At 42.0% G+C, this 23,692-nt stretch overlaps 1 protein-coding gene across 12 annotated transcripts in view; it reads right to left on the bottom strand.

Moving 5' to 3' along the window:
• tpk1 (thiamin pyrophosphokinase 1) overlaps window positions 1-23,692 on the bottom strand; it is an 84,653-nt gene that overhangs the window by 12,427 nt on the left and 48,534 nt on the right. For 6 of the 12 annotated variants that reach the window (XM_036934625.2, XM_036934630.2, NM_001281415.1 and 3 more), the window contains 2 exon segments: window positions 15,618-15,764; window positions 11,554-11,665 (listed from right to left, as the gene is read on the bottom strand). In XM_036934625.2, coding sequence (XP_036790520.2) covers window positions 11,554-11,665; window positions 15,618-15,764 — 259 coding nt within the window. 12 annotated transcript variants of the gene reach the window in all.

The raw sequence follows: 23,692 nt of genomic DNA, 5'->3' as shown, positions 1-23,692 counted from the left end.
CAGTTCAAGGCCACAACTAGACTTACTGCTAAGGAGAATACTGCCTCTCTCCCCCTGTGTGTTCACGTATATCAACCACTTCTGAAATAGTTGTTGTGTGTATGGGTGTGTGTGTGGATCAAAACGCAGAGCGGAGATGTTGATGATTGACATTTTCTCAGATGATTTATTTATCTACTCTCCTACCTTCCTCCGCTAAAGTCCCAACTTTTAAACTCCACCATCAACACCCTCAAACAACATCATTATTAAAACAGTAACCCCTGTCAAACAGAATTCTCAACTAAAACAACCTGATATACCCTCAGGGCTCTGCTTCACAAAATAAAGTATGCCCAATAAGTAGGTTTCACATAGATAATGGGGTTACAATTAACTAACTTGTACTGTAAACTTTGAATTCTGACATGGATCTAAAGGGGTTGAACCAGTTGCCACACTACAGATCTGTATGCCCTGTAGTGCAGGTTCTCTCTGTCTTTCTCTCTTTAATGTGCATACTTCGAACAAAGCCAAAGCCCTGACACTAAGTCCCTTTAGGCCAGACAGCCGCTAACTGCACAGGTCTCTCTTTATAATACAGCATATATTATTAATTCCAATCACGCTTTAAAAAGGGATAATCATTTATATGGACTTCTAACGCACACACAAGCACACACTCTTTAAAATCATCTGTCAACTAAGCAGCAATCAGCAGTTGAAACAAGAAATGGAACCACTCTCAACTTCATAAGCAAGGACTAATCATTCACGATATCTATTCTGCCCTTGCAAGAGTCCCCTTCTTAAGTTTATCAGATAGTTGCTGGATAGAGTTGATCTATCGTATTGCATAATGATTTATTACCACCAGTTCGTAGGTACAGTATTAGAAACGGAGTAAAACTGACATAGAAGAAGGAAAAACAACCAGAAGTAAGATGATGCTGATTATTAAAGCTTCATTCTCACTAACAGCACAGCACAGCACATCATGTATTGTTGTCTCTACCTTCTTGCCCTTTGTGCTGTTGTCTGTGCCCAATAATGTCTGTACCATGGTTTGTGCTGCTACCATGTTGTGCTGCTGCCATGTTGTGTTTCTACCATGTTGTGCTGCTGCCATGTTGTGTTTCTACCATGTTGTGCTGCTGCCATGTTGTGTTTCTACCATGTTGTGTTTCTACCATGTTGTGTTTCTACCATGTTGTGTTTCTACCATGTTGTGTTTCTACCATGTTGTGCTGCTGCCATGTTGTGTTTCTACCATGTTGTGTTTCTACCATGTTGTGTTTCTACCATGTTGTGCTGCTGCCATGTTGTGTTTCTACCATGTTGTGTTTCTACCATGTTGTGTTTCTACCATGTTGTGCTGCTGCCATGTTGTGTTTCTACCATGTTGTGCTGCTGCCATGTTGTGTTTCTACCATGTTGTGTTTCTACCATGTTGTGCTGCTGCCATGTTGTGTTTCTGCCATGCTGTGTTTCTACCATGTTGTGTTTCTACCATGTTGTGTTTCTACCATGTTGTGCTGCTGCCATGTTGTGTTTCTACCATGTTGTGCTGCTGCCATGTTGTGCTGCTGCCATGTTGTGTTTCTACCATGTTGTGTTTCTACCATGTTGTGCTGCTGCCATGTTGTGTTTCTACCATGTTGTGCTGCTGCCATGTTGTGTTTCTACCATGTTGTGCTGCTGCCATGTTGTGTTTCTACCATGTTGTGCTGCTGCCATGTTGTGCTGCTGCCATGTTGTGTTTCTACCATGTTGTGCTGCTGCCATGTTGTGTTTCTACCATGTTGTGTTTCTACCATGTTGTGCTGCTGCCATGTTGTGTTTCTACCATGTTGTGTTTCTACCATGTTGTGTTCCTACCATGTTGTGTTTCTACCATGTTGTGCTGCTGCCATGTTGTGTTTCTACCATGTTGTGCTGCTGCCATGTTGTGTTTCTACCATGTTGTGCTGCTGCCATGTTGTGTTTCTACCATGTTGTGCTGCTGCCATGTTGTGCTGCTGCCATGTTGTGTTTCTACCATGTTGTGCTGCTGCCATGTTGTGTTTCTACCATGTTGTGTTTCTACCATGTTGTGCTGCTGCCATGTTGTGTTTCTACCATGTTGTGCTGCTGCCATGTTGTGCTGCTGCCATGTTGTGTTTCTACCATGTTGTGCTGCTGCCATGTTGTGTTTCTACCATGTTGTGCTGCTGCCATGTTGTGCTGCTGCCATGTTGTGTTTCTACCATGTTGTGCTGCTGCCATGTTGTGTTTCTACCATGTTGTGTTTCTACCATGTTGTGCTGCTGCCATGTTGTGTTTCTACCATGTTGTGTTTCTACCATGTTGTGTTTCTACCATGTTGTGTTTCTACCATGTTGTGCTGCTGCCATGTTGTGTTTCTACCATGTTGTGCTGCTGCCATGTTGTGTTTCTACCATGTTGTGCTGCTGCCATGTTGTGTTTCTACCATGTTGTGCTGCTGCCATGTTGTGTTTCTACCATGTTGTGCTGCTGCCATGTTGTGCTGCTGCCATGTTGTGTTTCTACCATGTTGTGCTGCTGCCATGTTGTGTTTCTACCATGTTGTGTTTCTACCATGTTGTGCTGCTGCCATGTTGTGTTTCTACCATGTTGTGCTGCTGCCATGTTGTGCTGCTGCCATGTTGTGTTTCTACCATGTTGTGCTGCTGCCATGTTGTGTTTCTACCATGTTGTGCTGCTGCCATGTTGTGCTGCTGCCATGTTGTGTTTCTACCATGTTGTGCTGCTGCCATGTTGTGTTTCTACCATGTTGTGCTGCTGCCATGTTGTGTTTCTACCATGTTGTGCTGCTGCCATGTTGTGTTTCTACCATGTTGTGCTGCTGCCATGTTGTGTTTCTGCCATGTTGTGCTGCTGCCATGTTGTGTTTCTACCATGTTGTGCTGCTGCCATATTGTGCTGCTGCCATGTTGTGTTTCTACCATGTTGTGTTTCTACCATGTTGTGTTTCTACCATGTTGTGCTGCTGCCATGTTGTGCTGCTGCCATGTTGTGTTTCTACCATGTTGTGTTTCTACCATGTTGTGCTGCTGCCATGTTGTGTTTCTACCATGTTGTGCTGCTGCCATGTTGTGCTGCTGCCATGTTGTGCTTCTACCATGTTGTGCTGCTGCCATGTTGTGTTTCTACCATGTTGTGTTTCTACCATGTTGTGTTTCTACCATGTTGTGCTGCTGCCATGTTGTGTTTCTACCATGTTGTGTTTCTACCATGTTGTGCTGCTGCCATGTTGTGTTTCTACCATGTTGTGCTGCTGCCATGTTGTGTTTCTACCATGTTGTGCTGCTGCCATGTTGTGTTTCTACCATGTTGTGTTTCTACCATGTTGTGCTGCTGCCATGTTGTGTTTCTACCATGTTGTGCTGCTGCCATGTTGTGTTTCTACCATGTTGTGTTTCTACCATGTTGTGCTGCTGCCATGTTGTGTTTCTACCATGTTGTGTTTCTACCATGTTGTGTTTCTACCATGTTGTGCTGCTGCCATGTTGTGTTTCTACCATGTTGTGCTGCTGCCATGTTGTGTTTCTACCATGTTGTGCTGCTGCCATGTTGTGTTTCTACCATGTTGTGTTTCTACCATGTTGTGTTTCTACCATGTTGTGCTGCTACCATGTTGTGTTTCTACCATGTTGTGTTTCTACCATGTTGTGCTGCTACCATGTTGTGTTTCTACCATGTTGTGTTTCTACCATGTTGTGCTGCTGCCATGTTGTGTTTCTACCATGTTGTGCTGCTACCATGTTGTGTTTCTACCATGTTGTGCTGCTGCCATGTTGTGTTTCTACCATGTTGTGCTGCTGCCATGTTGTGCTGCTGCCATGTTGTGTTTCTACCATGTTGTGCTGCTGCCATGTTGTGCTGCTGCCATGTTGTGTTTCTACCATGTGGTGCTGCTGCCATGTTGTGTTTTCATGTGGTGCTGCCATGCTGTTTTTGTCTTATGTCTTTCTTTATGTAGTGTTGTCTCTCTTGTCATGATGTGTGTTTTGTCCTATATTTTTTATTTTTTATCCCAGTCCCCGCAGGAGGCCTTTTGCCTTTTGGTAGGCCGGCATTGTAAATAACAATTTGTTCTCAACTGACTTACCTAGTTAAATAAAGGTTACATTTTTTTATTTAATTTTTTTTTTTTACATATGTTATAATATCATGAACTCAAAAATATGTTGCTGTATGCAATAATAATTCCCCAAACATGGCAAGATCAATTAAATAGAACAGATATCTCCAACCATGCAGCCATCAAGAAAAGACTGAAATCTATCACTTAAACGATCATCCATACAGAATAGTTCTTCTCAAATTGACTGCACGGATGGAGTTTGATCATATCTGCAGCTCCACAGAGTGACTTTCACCATTTGCAACGCTAACAAGGATTCTTATTTGACAGAACATAGAAACGTAGGCCTTATCAGTAAGCAATGCCATACAGAGGACAAAAATTAAATTGACTTTAAAATTAACTCAAACCTACTACAGGGGCCAGAACACTCCCCGCCTAGTATCTGTAAGGATGCCACCATTATCACTAGTACATCACTAGAACATCACTAGTACATCACTAGAACATCACTAGTACATCCCTAGAACATCCCTAGTACATCACTAGTACAGTCTCTGAAACTGGATACAGAAAAGTCTCGCATGACACATCTCTTGCTGTATTGACTTCAACCGTTCTTAATTTCCCACCTCTGCCAGGAAAGGTCTTCACGAAGATGCCCATGGGCCAGTCGTTCCTTTTCACTTGACTGTCTCCCAGCATCACAATGTCTCCCTCCTGAAGGTTGGGCTTCTCTTTCTGCCACTTCCTTTGGTTTTGCAGGGAAGGAAGATACTCTTTGGCAAGGCTTTGAACTTGCCGTCACTGCCGGCTGAAGGTATCTTTCTCATTGAATTCACCTTGGGGGGGCACTGCACCAACCTTTTGGGAGAACAGTTTTGCTGTCATCAAGGAACTAATGGACGAGCACTCAAAATGGCTGAGACTTCCGCCATGAATGTAGTCAGGACTTCATAAGTAAGCTTGGATGGACCCACCTTCAGCACCATGGACGGTGATCATTCTCTCCCAGCTGCCTCCCATATGAGACGCGTGCGGTGGATTGAAGACCCAAGTACACCCCTTGTCACTCTGGTACTGTTGGACCTTCTTCTCGCTCTAAACGGTCTCCATCTTCAACTCTCTGCAGGCCTCTGGGCCACAGACCCAACTGCTCTCAAAGCGCCCTCAGTGAAGTGGTGTCCTTGATGATGGGCCTGCTCGTGGTGGTGTCAGTAAGAGGTTTGGTTTCATCTTTACCTAGACTTGCTTGGGACAGGCGTCCTGCAATCCTCAGTGGGCCTGAATCGTCAATGTAGGGCAGTTGTTCTTAAACTTCTTCAGCCTGGGACCCAAATGAGAAATTCTGTGTTTTCCTGGGACCCAAGCTTAGGAAAATATGCAACTATACATAAATATCGGTACATTTGATTGCCCTTATGCCTAAAACAAATGCAATATAGACAAAAACAAAGAACAATGGAATTAAATATCCATATAAATATCTATTCATGTTTATTCTCCCCATTAAAAACGCTCTTACATATCTGTCTAGGTTGGAACTGTTGCTGTTAAAATACAATAAATCATTTTCATTCTGAACTGGAATATACGGATTGATCACATCCCACAGATGAATAACAGAACACACACACAGGCTTTTTGATAGTGCAACCCTAAGTAACAGTACAGATGAAAAATGATACATCTTACTGTATAAATTATTGTTGAAAGAAAGTCTAGGTTGAAACTGTTGTACAATACATATGTTTTATTCTGAACTGGAATAAACTGATTGATCACATCACACAGATGTAGACCAGAACACACACAGTCCTAATGAGAGCATATCTATTCTGGGCTCCGTTTTTGACAGTGCAACACTGAGGTCATGCTCAGCATTGAAACTGTTTCTGTACTTGTTTTTCAAGTATGTCAGAGTTGAGAACCCTGACTTGCATAGGTATTTGATGCCAAACTGGACCAGAACATCTACTGATTTCTCAGTCAGGCAGGAGACTGCTTCTTACTGCAGATGAGCAACCCAGAACTGTGTGAGTGTTTGCCTCAAAAAGCATCTTGCTTCAATAAGTTTATTCCAGTTAAGAATAAAAAATATGATTGTATTTTAACAGCAACAGTTCCAACCCAGACTCATTTTCAACAATAATTTTAGTGGGCCTGATCATTTTTCATCTTCATCTCTACTGTTACTAGGGTCACACTATCAGTAGTTAGCTGGCTTTGGCAAATGTTAGCTATTAGCTGTGTACAAGGTCAGGGGATTGTTTGAAAGAGAAACTCACATCTACAGTTGAAGTCGGAAGTTTACATACACCTTAGCCAAATACATTATAACTCAGTTTTTCACAATTCCTGACATTTAATCCTAGTAAAAACTCCCTCTCTTAGGTCAGTTAGGATCACCACTTTATTTTAAGAATGTGAAATGTCAGAATAATAGTACAGAGAATGATTTATTTCAGCTTTTATTTCTTTCATCACATTCCCAGTGGGTCAGAAGTTTACATACACTCAATTAGTATTTGGTAGCATTACCTTTAAATTGTTTAACTTGGGTCACAATTTTTGGGTAGCCTTCCACAAGCATCCCACAATAAGTTGGGTGAATTTTGGCCCATTCCTCCTGACAGAGCTGGTGTAACCGAGTCAGGTTTGTAGGCCTCCTTGCTCGCACAGTTTTTCAGTTCTGCCCACAAATGTTCTATCGGATTGAGGTCAGGGCTTTGTGATGGCCACTCCAATAGCTTGACCTTGTTATCCTTAAGCCATTTTCCCACAACATTGGAAGCATGCGACAGGGTAGCCTAGTGGTTAGAGCGTTGGACTAGTAACCGAAACGTTGCAAGTTCAAATCCCCGACAAGGTACAAATCTGTTCCTAGGCCGTCATTGAAAATAAGAATTTGTTCTTAACTGACTTTTAAATAAAGATTTTAAAAAATGCTTGGGGTCATTGTCCATTTGGAAGACCCATTTGTGACCAAGCTTTAACTTCCTGACTGATGTTGTTGACTTGAGATGTTGCTTCAATGTATCCACATAATTGTTGTTCTTCATTATGCAATCTATTTTGTGAAGTGCACCAGTCCCTCCTGCAGCAAAGCACCCCCACAACATGATGCTGCCACCACGATGCTTCACTGTTGGGATGGTGTTCTGCGGCTTGAAAGCCTCCCCCTTTTACCTCCAAACATAACAATGTTTGGCCAATTATGGCCAAACAGTTCTATTTGTGTTTCATCAGACCAGGGGACATTTCTCCAAAAAGTATGATCTTTGTCCCCATGTGCAGTTGCAAACCGTAGTCTGGCTTTGTTATGGTGTTTTTGGAGCAGAGTGGCTTTTTGGAGCTGAGTGGCTTTTCAGATTATGTTGATTTAGGACTCGTTTTACAGTGGATATAGATACTTTAGTACCTGTTTCTACCAGCATCTTCACAAGATCCTTTGCTGTTGTTCTGGGATTGATTTGCACATTTCGCACCAAAGTATGTTAATCTCTAGGAGACAGAACGCGTCTCCTTCCTGAGCGGTATGACGGCTGCGTGGTCCCATGGTGTTTATACTTGCGTACTATTGTCTGTACAGGAGTTTTTTTGACTTGATTGTAGTGGCTTCCTTTCCTCTAACCTTAGCCACTGCCCTAGCCTGAAGCGGGGTTGTTTGGTACGCATACAGTTCACACTCAAGGTTTCCAAACAGCCAAAACATTCAATGACATCCAGGGATATGGTTCAACAAAAAGGTTTATTCTTCTTATATCTAACAAAGAAATGATTATCCAATCAACTTAAAGCATAGATTACTTGATATGGAAAATACATAATATGACCTGTATGTCTGTATGGTCAAAAAACTATACTGCTCCTGCATCTAGCAAGGACTCCCCCGAAGGCCCAACTTCCTGCCTTTATCCTAACACACTTACCACACAATACAATGAATGGGCAAGAGGGGGGGGGGGGGGGGCAAAACTGAGTTACACTAACAACAAATGAATATATCTCAATCAGGTAAATATAAATCATAAAGGTACGTACCTAATATTTCATCATGTACATTAATATTTAATATATTTACACAAATGTACATGGAGCTCTGTATGTTCAGTCTTTTATACAAATATGTCCAAATCGGCTCTAACACTATTGTTTGTACAAATGAACGTGGTACCTTCAGGCGTTTGTAATTTGCTCCCAGGGATGAACCAGACTTGTGGAGGTCTAAAATGTTTTTTTCTGAGGTCTTGGGTGATTTATTTTGATTTTCCCATGATGGCAAGCAAAGAGGCACTGAGTTTGAAGGTAGGCCTTGAAATACATCCACAGGTACACCTCCAATTGACTCAACTGATGTCAATTAGCCTATCAGAAGCTTGTAAAGCCATGACATCATTTTCTGGAATTTACCAAGCTTTTTAAAGGCACCATCAACTTAGTGTATGTAAACTTCTGACCCACTGGATTTGTGGTACAGTGAATTATAAGTGAAATAATCTGTCTGTAAACAATTGTTGGAACAATTACTTGTGTCATGCACAAAGTAGATGTCCTAACCGACTTGCCAAAACTATAGTTTGTTAACAAGGAATTTGTGGAGTGGTTTAAAAACAAGTTTTAATGACTCCAACCTAAGTGTATGTAAACTTCCAACTTCAACTGTACTACTATGAGAGTTAGTTAGTACTCCCTTATTTCTGCTTATATATCACCTGTTATAAAATGACAACAATGCCTTGCTAGTTGACTTACTTTTCCACTGTCGAAGCACCGTTTCCTGAAGCATTCTGTCCTGATCTGAAAGAACTCCCTGGGTTTACCATCATGCTGTGGATGTTAGGTCAGGACGTGTCGTTTTATTTGTTCGTTATGAGAGACTCATTACTAAGCACTTCCCCGCACAAAACACATTGTGGGCGATCTTCGTTATAAGTTTGTATGAAAGAGAGAGAAACTCATCATTGTATATGCATTTCATGACAATTGAGCTGAGTCAGAAGTGGTGGCTAGCACGAGTCCATTTGATGAGAGCAGTGAGTGATGGCGAGTGGGAAGGACAAGTCAGTGGCTGGCAGGGCATCATCTGCTGCTGAGCGGCAGCACTGCATCTTGTGTGCATCGCCGAGTGATCTTTAAGAAAACGGCACAAAAAAAGATCTGGTAAACCGCAAAGCACACGAGCATCTCCCTCTCATACTCGCGCAGCTGCCAAACCGAGCAGAGACTGTTGCTAAGCAGAGAGCACAGATGCACTTGGCCAAATCCATTCCAGTAATTCATTAAATAATTATAAATTTACTCTGACACATCGTGACCCACCGTCCGTGACTCATACTTTAAGAAAGGCTGATGTAAGGACACTGAAGAGTGGCCTCAGCTTAGGAATGGCTTTACGTTCACTGATGCATTCCAATTCCTCTTGAAAGGCATTGTGTTGCAGACTGCGGATTAGGATGGTCTTGGGTTGATCCAGATCTTCGGTGGAGCAGGGTTTGTTGCAAATGTGCCATCCTTTGCAGCTGCTGCCTTCCTAACACATGCGCAAGCCTTGTAAACCTCTCAAAGACCTTGGAGTCCAACTTGTTGCTTGAGACAATGGTGGCGTGACAAGCAACTTGGGGGCGGACCTTGTAGTAAGATCCGGGGGTCAACCAAGTCAAAAGGTGCGTGAAAGATTTCTGGCTTTGCTGACCTGAACTAGAAAGCTGGTCCTGTCAACAATGTCCTATGAGTCAGGCTGCTTGCTGGGACTGATCTCGAGACATGATCAGCAGTGTTCTGGTCAGTAGGGATGTGCTTTCACTGCTCTGGGCAAATATATCTCCTAATACATTGCACCCTCTTATTCACATACACGTAGAATGACCTGGAGTCGTTTTGTATGTAACCCAGGACCACTATCAGAGTAGAATGTGACAACATCGAGTTGGATGTCAATCTCATCGCCGATTGCTTCTGCTATTTCCACAGCTAGAGTCTTGGAACGGGGATCTCAGAACGTGGAGCGAGCTTACCTTTACCAAAGATGAAGCCAACATCCATATTCCCACTGGCATCAGTTGTCTTCAGGTAGGCTACTGCGTTTGTGGATGCATCATTGAAGACGCACTGAAGACGCACATCTCTTTTTTGTATGAGAGAGATTGATCTGTATGTGGGAGAGATCTTGACCTGCTCAAGCTCCTTCAAAGAGTCTCTCCATACCTTCCATTCCTTGAACTTCACTTCTGGGAGAGGGGCATCTAGTCACAATCCTCCATGGAGAGCTCTCTAAGTAGAGACCTTCCTCGAATGCTTACTGGGGCGGGGAATCAAAGTGGGTCGAACAAGCTGTTGATCGTCAACAAGACTCCACGTCTAGTGTATGGTTTCTCCGCTGAAGACACCTGAAATGTGAAGACATCCTCTGTGACATCCCAGCTCACTCCGAGACTTCTCTGCACGGGAGGGAAGTTGACACAGATCCAGGTGCTTCAGCAAATTGCTTCTACAAATTGACTGCAAGAAGGATGGAGTTTGATAATATCTGCAGCTCTACAGTGACTTTCACCATTTGCAATACTAATAAGGACTCTCTTTACATGATATAGAAACGTATTAGTGAGCAGCAGAAATGAAATTAACCTTCAAATGAACTCAAACCAACTATAGGGGCCAGAAGAATATCAAAATTATATTTTTAACCAAGTTTTGAGGCTATATAGTGTTTGTTGACATTTATTTTGTTAACAAACAGTAGAGTAAAACAAGCTTATATTTTGTGTTCTGATGGGGTAAGACAGTTGAACTAAGGTCGTGAGGCATTTATGAGATATTCTTCAAGAATCATTTCATTAATACAAAAAAAACTGCAGATTGCCCCTTTAAACACTAAAACCAAGGTACTTGCACATAACAACCTACAGAAAGATGGAACATTTGCATATGCACGCACACAAAAGCTGAGGGTCCACTTTGTAAAAGTGTGTATTTCTTATTTTCTACCTTCATCCATCTGATCCCCGGGGAAATATTCCACTGCCTCCTTTTTAATTATGTGTGTGATTAATTATGCATTTTATTATGACTGGTTAATCTGAAGGAGCCTCTCACGCATAATCCCACCGCATTATCAATCAGGTGCAGAGGTAACAGGTTGACTGGGAAAGTAACACACACACATTCCCAGGCCAGCAGCCAACCAACCAACAAGCGCATGCACGCACGCACACACACTTCCTGCCTGGATTCCCCTTGACACTGAGTTATACAACCAACAGATTGTTGAGGTCCCGCCCTGTACCGGTGGTGCAGTGGTCTGAGCCAACTCATTAAGAACACAGCTGGCCACTGGGCCTAGGACTGGGACAAACCACAAGGGGACAGACGGGGTGTGTGGGACAGACGGGGTTGTGTGTGATTGTGTGAACAAAGCGTAGGGAAGATGAGTGCTCGTGTGTGTCACTGTGTGTGTGTGTGCTCACCCAGGTTCCATTTGAGTCCAGTGGTGTGTGTTTTGCATGGTCCTCCTATAGGTATTAGACTGCACCATTCCCCCTCCAGTCCTGTATTCACTCCCAACCTGTGTCTCATGTCCTAAAACACACACACACACAGAGTGAGATACAAACACACACACACACACATACACAGAGAGTGAGATACACACACACACACACACACACACAGAGTGAGATACAAACACACACACACACATACACACAGAGAGTGAGATACACACACACACACACACACACACACACACATACAAAGAGTGAGATACAAACACACACACACACATACACACAGAGAGTGAGATACACACACACACACACAGAGAGAGTGAAATAATCGTCCTCCCTGATCTTAAACGGCACTGACTGCCACTGATACACACACACACACACACACACACACACACACACACACACACACACACACACACACACACACAAGCTTCCAGAATAACTCTGGATCTAATACTGTCGTAGCGCTGACAATTCCCACCTAGTCACATCTGATATGATTGGCTCCCTTGATAAAGATGAGCAAAAAATACTCCAATAAATAACACAAATACTGAGCTATATTGTATGCGCAAAGAAATTATCTTATTTTATACTAATACAATTGCTCAGAGTAAGAGATGTTGTTTAACAGGTAAGACACAATCTTAAAAAGATAGATGTCAAAATGAATGGCACCCCTAACGATTGTTATAAATAAAAATCAAACAGCAATCTGAATTAAAATAAATCTCAGTTGAAAGAACTGTATGGTGGCCTTTCATGGCTTCCTGTTTCACTGGGGTATAAAAATGAGGTAACACGCATGTAAAATACATTTGTCATTCGGAGAGTTGCAACGGGAGGATATATTACTGGAAACTACAATTAGACACCACCTCCATGCCAATAGGCTATTTGGAAGGGTTTCCATAAAACAACTTTATTGAGAGCAAACAACTAATGTAAACGACTGGAGTTTGATAAACAGCATTGGCACTTGGACTGGAACCAGGTGCTATGGTCAGATGACATGAAAATAGAGCTCTTTGGCCAAGTACACAACTTGTTGGTTTGGCCTCGAAAGAAGGATGCATATGAACCATATGAAGCAGAAAAGAACCTCATACCTACTGTAAAATATGGTGGTGGATCTTTGACGTTATGGAGCTGTTTTGCATCCACTGGTCCTGGGGACCCCTGCTTAAGATCAACAGCATCATGAACTCTACCAAGTATCAGGACATTTTAACCAAAAACCTGGTTGCCTCTGCCAGGAGGCTGAAACTTGGCCTCAAGTGGCTCTCTCAGCAAGACAATAACCCAAGGCGCACATCAAAATCCACAAAGAAATGGTTAATTGACCCAAAATCAACATTTTGCTATGTCCATCTCAGGCTCAGGACTTGTACCCTATTGAAAACATGTGGTTTGAATTAAAGAAGGCAGTCCATGAGAGCAGATCGAAAGATATCAAGGGTCCGTAAAGATTATGTATGGAGGAAAGGTCTAAGATACCTCCCAATGTGTACTTCAATCCCATAAAGAATGACAGAAAAAGGCTAAGTTCTGCTATGCTCACAAGGGGAGGGGGCACAATGCACTGAAAACAGGGGTGCCAATCATTTTGACATGTATCTTTCTTTAAAATAAAAAAAAAAGATTAATTGTTAAACAAAATATTGTTTTGAGCATACAATATAGCTCAGTATTTATATTATTTATTTTAGATTGTCTTTTTTGCATCTTTAACAGGGGTGCCAATCATTTTGGATGTGATGTTACAGTCAGTGCATTCAAGGAAAGTTAGCAGAAGTTTGAAGCTGAACAACTCTTTCTGAAACGATGACAGCTAAAATGGCAGATATGTTTCCTCCTTGGCGGTGTAAAGACAGTAGCCAGAGGGAGAAAGATAGGGATAGATGGAATGTTCTCAACTCCTAAAGGATGGAAACTCTGAGAGACAGAATAATCTGGCCTCAGGGTGTGTGTGTACGCGTGTGTTCTAAGCTGCTTTCTCAGTAGCTTTATGTTGCTTGGTTTATAAATACCAGTGATCACAGAACGCCTCTGAGATATAGAATCCTCACTAATACAACTTTCTCCCACCTGAGATTCAGCCCACACATACTTTACAGAGAGATGGAGGGACAACAAGAGATACAGAGAGGTGGAGAAAGAGAGACCGTAGCCTCACAGCAATGCACATAAGCAAGAACAAATTCTTATTTACAATGGCGGCCTAACCCGCCCAAACCATAACCCGGACGACGCTGGGCCAATTATTCACCGCCCTATGGGACTCCCAATCACGCCTGGTTGTGATACAGCCTGGAATCGAACCAGGGTCTGTAGTGACGCCTCTAGCACTGAGATGCAGTGCTTCACTCGGGAGCCCAGAAATCTCATGATGGGATTTAATTGAAAAGCCTTTATGAGAGTTGGAGTTTTCAAAACTCAATTTGGATTAAGTGCCTTGAAATGTTGCAGTTATTTTTGTCAAGGACATCTCTAGAGTATCTGTATTCTTCATTCCATTGTATTGTTCTATAAAACTTAGAATGTCAAAGTCATCTGTCTACGGGATCTGTCAGCATGTGTCCATGTTCATCCCTTCAGCAGCTGCAGTTCACCACAGTACAATCCTCCATCATGTAAATCACCTCCGCTCCTGACATGCCCTACTAAAAGGTCATTGTAAACAAGCATATACAGTATTTTCGAACCAAATACCTGCAATCTCATTTGTAGAACACACACGCACACACGCATGCAGATACACACACATCTCCCTCTCCTATTACCCTAAATCGTTTGTTGTTATGAGGGTGTCTAATTTGCTTTTCCAAAATTACATCATCTCCAAATCAATCCATTCCCTCCCTCCCTCTTCTCAGATGATTGAGTTTACTGTGAGGCTGAGCACAGTCATTTCCATCTTTTGCTCTAGCAATACTACAAACATACCCACTTTTTTCACTCTCTCTCCCCCTTCCCCCCCTTTTTCCCTCCCCTCTCCATCTTTCTCTCCTCTTCCCCTTGTCTCTCTCTCCCCCTCTCCATATTTCTCTCCTCTTCCCCCTCTCTCTCGTTTGTCATTATTAAATACATGTTCTCATTTGCTGCTTCATATGTACATACCTCCAATTAATCTCCTCTGACAGACGCGCACACACACACACACACTTAATCAAGCTGGTTTGTCACTGCAGTCCGGATGTAATGAACTGACTGAACGTACATGGTTAAATTCAAAGATCAACACAACCTTGTCAAGGACCCTTATACCAACATTTGTAACTAAAGTGCTTTGTAGTCCCTTGGGGGGAGGGGGGTAGAATTAGGAGGGTAAGGGGAAATAAGATTTTGGATGGGAATCAATTGTTGGTCCCCAAAAAGTCCTCAAGTATAGTAAAACAAACAGTGGTGTAAAGTACTTAATTAAAAATACTTTAAAGTACTACTTAATAATTTTTTGGGGATATGTGTATTTTACTTCACTATTTATAATTTTCACTACTTTTACTTTTACTTCACTACATTCCGAAAGAAAATTATGTACTTTCTACTCCATACATTTTCCCTGACACCCAAAAGTACTTGCTACATTTTGAATGCTTAGCAGGACAGGAAAATGGTCCAATTCACGCACTTATCAAGAGAACATCCCTGTTCAAACTGTCTCTGATCTGGTGTACTCACTAAATACACATGCATGGTTTGTAAAATGTGTCTGCGAGTTGGAGCGTGCCCCTGGCTATCCGTAAAAAATATAAAAAATACAATTTTGCCAACTGGTTTGCTTAATATAAGGAATTTGAAATGATTTATACTTTTCATACTTGCAATTACAATTACATTTGATACTTAGGTATATTTAAAAGCAAATACTTTTAGACCTTTACTCAAGTAGTATTTTACTGGGTGGCTTTCACTTTTACTTGAGTCATTTTCTATTAAGGTATCTTTACTTCTCCTCAAGTATGACAATTGGGTACTTTTTCCAACACTGAAAACAAACGTGTGTGCGTGCGTATAGTTACCGGTCGTAGCAGGTAGGCCAGACTGCATCCCTGTAGAACCACCAGAGGTAGTTCTGTCATATTGAGGGCGTGGTACAAAGTCTCTACTGAAGCCATGGTCTGGTCAAATCTTCCTGCTAGACCACCCAGAGTCACTATAGTATCCACCTGGGGGAGGAGGGGTGGGGTGGGGGGGGTTAATTATCATAATCTCCCAATCATGGGTCCACCAGGTGGTACAACTTCAGACCACTTTAGAAAACTTTGGAACATATTACAAACTGTGAGTATGCTATTTATGTCTGGAAGGAGAAACTTGTAGCCTTTAGACAGAAAGGTTGAGTTCTTTTCAGCACTTGAAACATCCGGAGAGCCATCGTAATAACTATAATTTACCCAAACCTCTCTCTCCCTCTTTTCTTCTGACCTCATACCCATCTCTCCCCCTGTACCCCCGCTCTCCTTTACTCCCTCCTCCTCCTCTCTCTACTTTACCAGTCTCTCTCTTCAGTCTAGCTCTCTCCCTCTGTGTCTCGCCCACCATATCTTTCACTCTCTCCCCAAGAGTGTTCTAAGGACACAATGTCGCAGAGAGTTTGGAGAATTCATGGTGTGCAACCATTTTACATTGAGGAAATAAAGGTAGTGTACTAGTTCGTTTGCTCTCGGTGGAATTGCACTCCGTATAGCACTGCATAAGCACAAACATGTCCATACTGTCTGACACGCCACGGCACTTGGACCCAAGTTAAGATATGATAATGACTTGGAGACAGTGATCGTCTTAACTCACATCTTCTAAACTGATTTAGAAATGTGCTTATTGAGGTTAAATCCACATCTGTCAAACACCCACATACACACAACAGAGGACAGCTTTAGAAAAACCCTTTCTCTTATTAGGCTGCACACACAAACACACCCACGCATGAATAAACACCGAACTGCTTTAGAAAATAATTTGTCTTATCATCTGAATGACAGCGTTCTGTAAACAAGCGTTGCCAAGCTACGGTCCTTGGAGACAGAGAGAGATTATAAAACAGAAAGAAAGTATTATGTTAAATCTTTACTTTGCAACTTCAGCACCTTTAACCACAGCCTAGAACAAGACAAATAAATAAACTTCTGCCAGGACAGACAGACAACATAAAGGGAAACAGGACAAACCAATGGAATAGCCTATATTACACAACTTATGTAACTACCTAAGAAGCCTGGTCCCAGATCTGTATGTGCTTTAGCCAACACCTTTGACTGTTAGGGCTGTGACCATACCAGCATCTGACTGTTGTCGTTAAGTTTGTGACAATACCATTATCTGACTGTTGTTGTTAACTCTGTAACAATACAAGTATATGACTGTTGTCGTGAGGGCTGAGACAATACAAGTATATGACTTTTGTCGTAAGGCCTGTGACAATATAAGTACAGGTGAAGTCGGAAGTTTACATACACCTTAGCCAAATACATTTAAACTCAGTTTTTCACAATTCCTGAAATGTAATCCTAGTAAAAATTCCCTCTCTTAGGGCAGTTAGGATCACCACTTTATTTTAAGAATGTGAAATGTCAGAATAATAGTACAGAGAATGATGATTTCAGCAATAAGTTCCTCCTGACAGAGCTGGTGTAACTGAGTCAGGTTTGTAGGCCTCATTGCTCGCACATGCTTTTTCAGTTCTGCCCACAAATGTTCTATCGGATTGAGGTCAGGGCGTTGTGATGGCCACTCCAATATCTTGACTTTTTTGTCCTTAAAGCCACTTTTGCCACAACTTTGTAAGTATGCTTGGGGTCATTGTCCATTTGGAAGACCCATTTGCGACCAAGCTTTAACTTCCTGACTGATGTCTTGAGATGTTCCTTCAATATATCCACATAATTTTCCTTCCTCAAGATGCCATCAATTTTGTGAAGTTCACCAGTCCCTCCTGCAGCAAAGCAGCCCCACAACATGATGCTGCCACCCCCGTGCTTCATGGTTGGGATGGTGTTCTTCGGCTTGCAAGCCTCCCCCCTTTTCCTCCAAACATAACGATGGTCATTATGGCCAAAAAGTTCTATCTTTGTTTCATCAGTCCAAAGGACATTTCTCCAAAAAGTATGATCTTTGTCCCCATGTGCAGTTGCAAACCGTCTGACTTTTTATGGTGGTTTTGGAGCAGTAGCATTGTTCTTGCTCAGTGACCTTTCAGGTTATGTCGATTATAGGACTCTATAGGTATCTATATTCTGTGGATATAGATACTTTTGTACCTGTTTCCTCAAGTATCTTCACAAGGTCCTTTACTGTTGTTCTGGGATTGATTTTCAATTTTCGCACCAAAGTACGTTCATCTCTAGGAGACAGAATGCGTCTCCTTCCTGAGTGGTATGGCGGCTGCGTGGTCCTATGGTGTTTATACTTGCGTACTATTGTTTGTACAGATGAATGTGGTACCTTCAGGCGTTTGGAAATAGCTCCCAAGGATAAACCAGACTTGTGGAGGTCTACAATTTTTTTCTGAGGTCTTGGGTGATTTCTTTTGATTTTCGTATGATTTCAAGCAAAGGGGCACTAGGTTTGAAGGTAGGCCTTGAAATACACCCAAAGGTACACCTCCAATTGACTCAAATGATGTCAATTAGCCTATCAGAAGCTTTTAAAGCCATGACATAATCTGTCAAAGGCACAGTCAACTTAGTGTATGTAAACTTCTGACCCACTGGAATTGTGATACAGTGAATTATAAGTGAAATAATCTGTCTGTAAACAATTGTTGGGAAAATTACTTGTGTCATGCACAAAGTAGATGTCCTAACTAACTTGTCAAAACTAAAGTTCGTTGACAAGAAATTGTTGAAAAACAAGTTTTAATGACTCCAACCTAAGTGTATGTAAACTTCCGACTTCAACTGTATATGACTGTTGTCGTCAGGGCCGTGACAATACAAGTATATGACTATTGTTGTCAGGGCCGTGACAATACAAGTATATGACTATTGTTGTCAGGGCTGTGACAATACAAGTATATGACTATTGTTGTCAGGGCCGTGACAATACAAGTATATGACTATTGTTGTCAGGGCCGTGACAATACAAGTATATGACTATTGTCGTCAGGGCTGTAGCAGTACAAGTATATGACTATTGTTGTCAGGGCCGTGACAATACAAGTATATGACTATTGTTGTCAGGGCCGTGACAATACAAGTATATGACTATTGTTGTCAGGGCCGTGACAATACAAGTATATGACTATTGTTGTCAGGGCCGTGACAATACAAGTATATGACTATTGTTGTCAGGGCCGTGACAATACAAGTATATGACTATTGTCGTCAGGGCTGTAACAGTACAAGTATATGACTATTGTTGTCAGGGCTGTAACAGTACAAGTATATGACTATTGTCGTCAGGGCCGTAACAATACAAGTATATGACTATTGTCGTCAGGGCCGTAACAATACAAGTATATGACTGTTGTTGTCAGGGCCGTAACAATACAAGTATATGACTATTGTTGTCAGGGCTGTAACAGTACAAGTATATGACTATTGTCGTCAGGGCCGTCACAATACAAGTATATGACTATTGTCGTCAGGGCTGTAACAGTACAAGTATATGACTATTGTCGTCAGGGCTGTAACAGTACAAGTATATGACTATTGTTGTCAGGGCTGTAACAGTACAAGTATATGACTATTGTTGTCAGGGCTGTAACAGTACAAGTATATGACTATTGTCGTCAGGGCTGTAACAGTACAAGTATATGACTATTGTCGTCAGGGCCGTAACAACACAAGTATATGACTATTGTTGTCAGGGCTGTAACAATACAAGTATATGACTGTTGTTGTCAGGGCTGTAACAGTATAAGTATATGACTATTGTCGTCAGGGCTGTAACAGTACAAGTATATGACTGTTGTCGTCAGGGCTGTAACAGTACAAGTATATGACTATTGTCGTCAGGGCCGTAACAATACAAGTATATGACTGTTGTTGTCAGGGCCGTAACAATACAAGTATATGACTGTTGTTGTCAGGGCCGTAACAATACAAGTATATGACTATTGTCGTCAGGGCTGTAACAGTACAAGTATATGACTATTGTCGTCAGGGCCGTAACAATACAAGTATATGACTGTTGTTGTCAGGGCCGTAACAATACAAGTATATGACTGTTGTTGTCAGGGCCGTAACAATACAAGTATATGACTATTGTCGTCAGGGCCGTAACAATACAAGTATATGACTGTTGTTGTCAGGGCCGTAACAATACAAGTATATGACTATTGTCGTCAGGGCCGTAACAATACAAGTATATGACTGTTGTTGTCAGGGCCGTAACAATACAAGTATATGACTATTGTCGTCAGGGCTGTAACAGTACAAGTATATGACTATTGTCGTCAGGGCTGTAACAGTACAAGTATATGACTATTGTCGTCAGGGCTGTAACAGTACAAGTATATGACTATTGTCGTCAGGGCTGTAACAGTACAAGTATATGACTATTGTCGTCAGGACTGTAACAGTACAAGTATATGACTATTGTCATCAGGACTGTAACAGTACAAGTATATGACTATTGTCGTCAGGGCTGTAACAGTACAAGTATATGACTATTGTCGTCAGGGCTGTAACAGTACAAGTATATGACTATTGTCGTCAGGGCTGTGACAATACAAGTATATGACTGTTGTTGTCAGGGCTGTGACAGTACAAGTATATGACTATTGTCGTCAGGGCTATAACAGTACAAGTATATGACTATTGTCGTCAGGGCTGTAACAGTACAATTATATGACTATTGTCGTCAGGGCTGTAACAGTACAAGTATATGACTATTGTCGTCAGGGCTGTAACAGTACAAGTATATGACTATTGTCGTCAGGGCTGTAACAGTACAAGTATATGACTATTGTCGTCAGGGCTGTAACAGTACAAGTATATGACTGTTGTTGTCAGGGCCGTAACAATACAAGTATATGACTATTGTCGTCAGGGCTGTAACAGTACAAGTATATGACTGTTGTTGTCAGGGCCGTAACAATACAAGTATATGACTGTTGTTGTCAGGGCCGTAACAATACAAGTATATGACTATTGTCGTCAGGGCTGTAACAGTACAAGTATATGACTGTTGTTGTCAGGGCCGTAACAATACAAGTATATGACTATTGTCGTCAGGGCCGTAACAATACAAGTATATGACTGTTGTTGTCAGGGCCGTAACAATACAAGTATATGACTATTGTCGTCAGGGCTGTAACAGTACAAGTATATGACTATTGTCGTCAGGGCTGTAACAGTACAAGTATATGACTGTTGTTGTCAGGGCCGTAACAATACAAGTATATGACTATTGTCGTCAGGGCTGTAACAGTACAAGTATATGACTGTTGTTGTCAGGGCCGTAACAATACAAGTATATGACTATTGTCGTCAGGGCTGTAACAGTACAAGTATATGACTATTGTCGTCAGGGCTGTAACAGTACAAGTATATGACTGTTGTTGTCAGGGCCGTAACAATACAAGTATATGACTATTGTCGTCAGGGCTGTAACAGTACAAGTATATGACTATTGTCGTCAGGGCTGTGACAATACAAGTATATGACTATTGTCGTCAGGGCCGTAACAATACAAGTATATGACTGTTGTTGTCAGGGCCGTAACAATACAAGTATATGACTATTGTCGTCAGGGCTGTAACAGTACAAGTATATGACTATTGTCGTCAGGGCTGTAACAGTACAAGTATATGACTGTTGTTGTCAGGGCCGTAACAATACAAGTATATGACTATTGTCGTCAGGGCTGTAACAGTACAAGTATATGACTGTTGTTGTCAGGGCCGTAACAATACAAGTATATGACTATTGTCGTCAGGGCTGTAACAGTACAAGTATATGACTATTGTCGTCAGGGCTGTAACAGTACAAGTATATGACTGTTGTTGTCAGGGCCGTAACAATACAAGTATATGACTATTGTCGTCAGGGCTGTAACAGTACAAGTATATGACTATTGTCGTCAGGGCTGTGACAATACAAGTACAAAGCATACCAAACTCTTTGGTCATTTAATAACCTGCTGTATGTAAATAGTGTGTTGTGGAATATAAATAAATGTGACCTTGGTTGAGCTCATAATAATGTTTGTTTCCAACATTAGTGCTGTTTTCCTACAGAAGTTCAATCCGATTAGTGTTTTTTATCCTTGCCACGATACTAACGAGTATTGCGATACTGGTATCGTCCCAGCCCTAATTGTTGTCATGGTTGAAGTCAGTGGAGGCTGCTGAGGGGAGGACAGATCATAATAATGGTTGGAACGGAGTGAATAGAATGGCATCAAACACGTAGAAACCATGTGACAAAAATCCACCAACCATGAGCAATTACCATGAGCCCGTCCTCACCAATTAAGGTGTCACCCACCTCCTGTTATTGACGTACAGATCTGGGACCAGGCTACTGAAATACCGTTACACAGCACTTTGTACTTCAGCCCCCACAAATCTGCAGACAGCGCCTGTTCTCTTATTATTGAGAGACAACATTATCAAAATAATCATTCTGTTGCTGATTATACTCCAGCCTTGAAAATGTTATAATGTGATCATTTTGATGATAACTGTCAGGGAGATAAATCTAATGAGGATCCGTCAATTAGTCTAATTCCCAGAAATCTGGCTGGCTGGAAACACACCAGACGTGGACTGTTACAGTACATCGTAGTTACTCACTACAGTCGTGGCCAAAAGTTTTGAGAATGACACAAATATTAATATTCACAAAGCCTGCTGCCTCAGTATGTATGATGGCAATTTGCATATACTCCAGAATGTTATGAAGAGTGATCAGATGAATTGCAATTAATTGCAAAGTCCCTCTTTGCCATGCAATTGAACTGAATCCCCCAAAAAACATTTCCACTGAATTTCAGCCCTGCCACAAAAGAACCAGCTGACATCATGTGATTCTCTTGTTAAAACAGGTGTGAGTGTTGTTAAAACAGGTGTGGAGATTTTTTTATTTTTTTATAATTATTTTTTTAAACCTTTATTTAACTAGGCAAGGCAGTTAAGAACAAATTCTTATTTTCAATGACGGCCTAGGGACAGTGGGTTAACTGCCTGTTCAGGGGCAGAACGACAGATTTGTACCTTGTCAGCTCAGGGATTTGAACTTGCAACCTTTTGGTTACTAGTTCAACGCTCTAACCACTAGGCTACCCTGCCGCCCCATGCTTATTGAGTTCGAATTACAGACTGGAAGCTTCAAAAGGAGGGTGGTACTTGGAATCATTGTTCTTCCTCTGTCAGCCATGGTAACTTGCAAGCAAACATGTGCCTTCATCATTGCTTTGCGCAAAAAGGGCTTCACAGGCAAGGATATTGCTGCCAGTAAGATTGCACCTAAATCAACCATTTATCGGATCATCAAGAACTTCAGGGCGCCCAAGAAAGTCCAGCAAGCGCCAGGACCGTCTCCTAAATTTGATTCAGCTGCGGGATCGGGGCACCACCAGTACAGAGCTTGCTCAGCAGGCATGTGTGAGTGCATCTGCACGCATAGTGAGGCGAAGACTTTTGGAGGATGGTCTGGTGTCAAGAAGGGCAGCAAAGAAGCCACTTCTCTCCAGGAAAAACATCAGGGACAGACTGATATTCTGCAAAAGGTACAAGGATCGGACTGCTGAGGACTGGGGTAGTCATTTTCTCAAGTCATTTTCTCTGATGAATCCCCTTTCCGATTGTTTGGGGCAAGCAAGAGCTTGTCCGGAGAAGACAAGGTGAGCGCTACCATCAGTCCTGTGTCATGCCAACGGTAAAGCATCCTGAGACCATTCATGTGTGGGGTTGCTTCTCAGCCAAGGGAGTGGGCTCACTTACAATTTTGCCTAAGAACACAGCCATGAATAAAGAATGGTACCAACACATCCTCTGAGAGCAACTTCTCCCAACCATCCAGGAACAGTTTGGTGATGAACAATGCCTTTTCCAGCACGATGGAGCACCTTGCCATAAGACAAAAGTGATAACTAAGTGGCTCGGGGAACAAAACATCGATATTTTGGGTCCATGGCCAGGAAACTCCCC

The sequence above is a fragment of the Oncorhynchus mykiss genome, chromosome 11 (genome assembly GCF_057628025.1).
Source record: "Oncorhynchus mykiss isolate SJ-2025 chromosome 11, ASM5762802v1, whole genome shotgun sequence".
Classification (NCBI taxonomy): Eukaryota; Metazoa; Chordata; class Actinopteri; order Salmoniformes; family Salmonidae; genus Oncorhynchus; species Oncorhynchus mykiss.
This window is presented reverse-complemented; position numbering and strand designations above follow the sequence as displayed.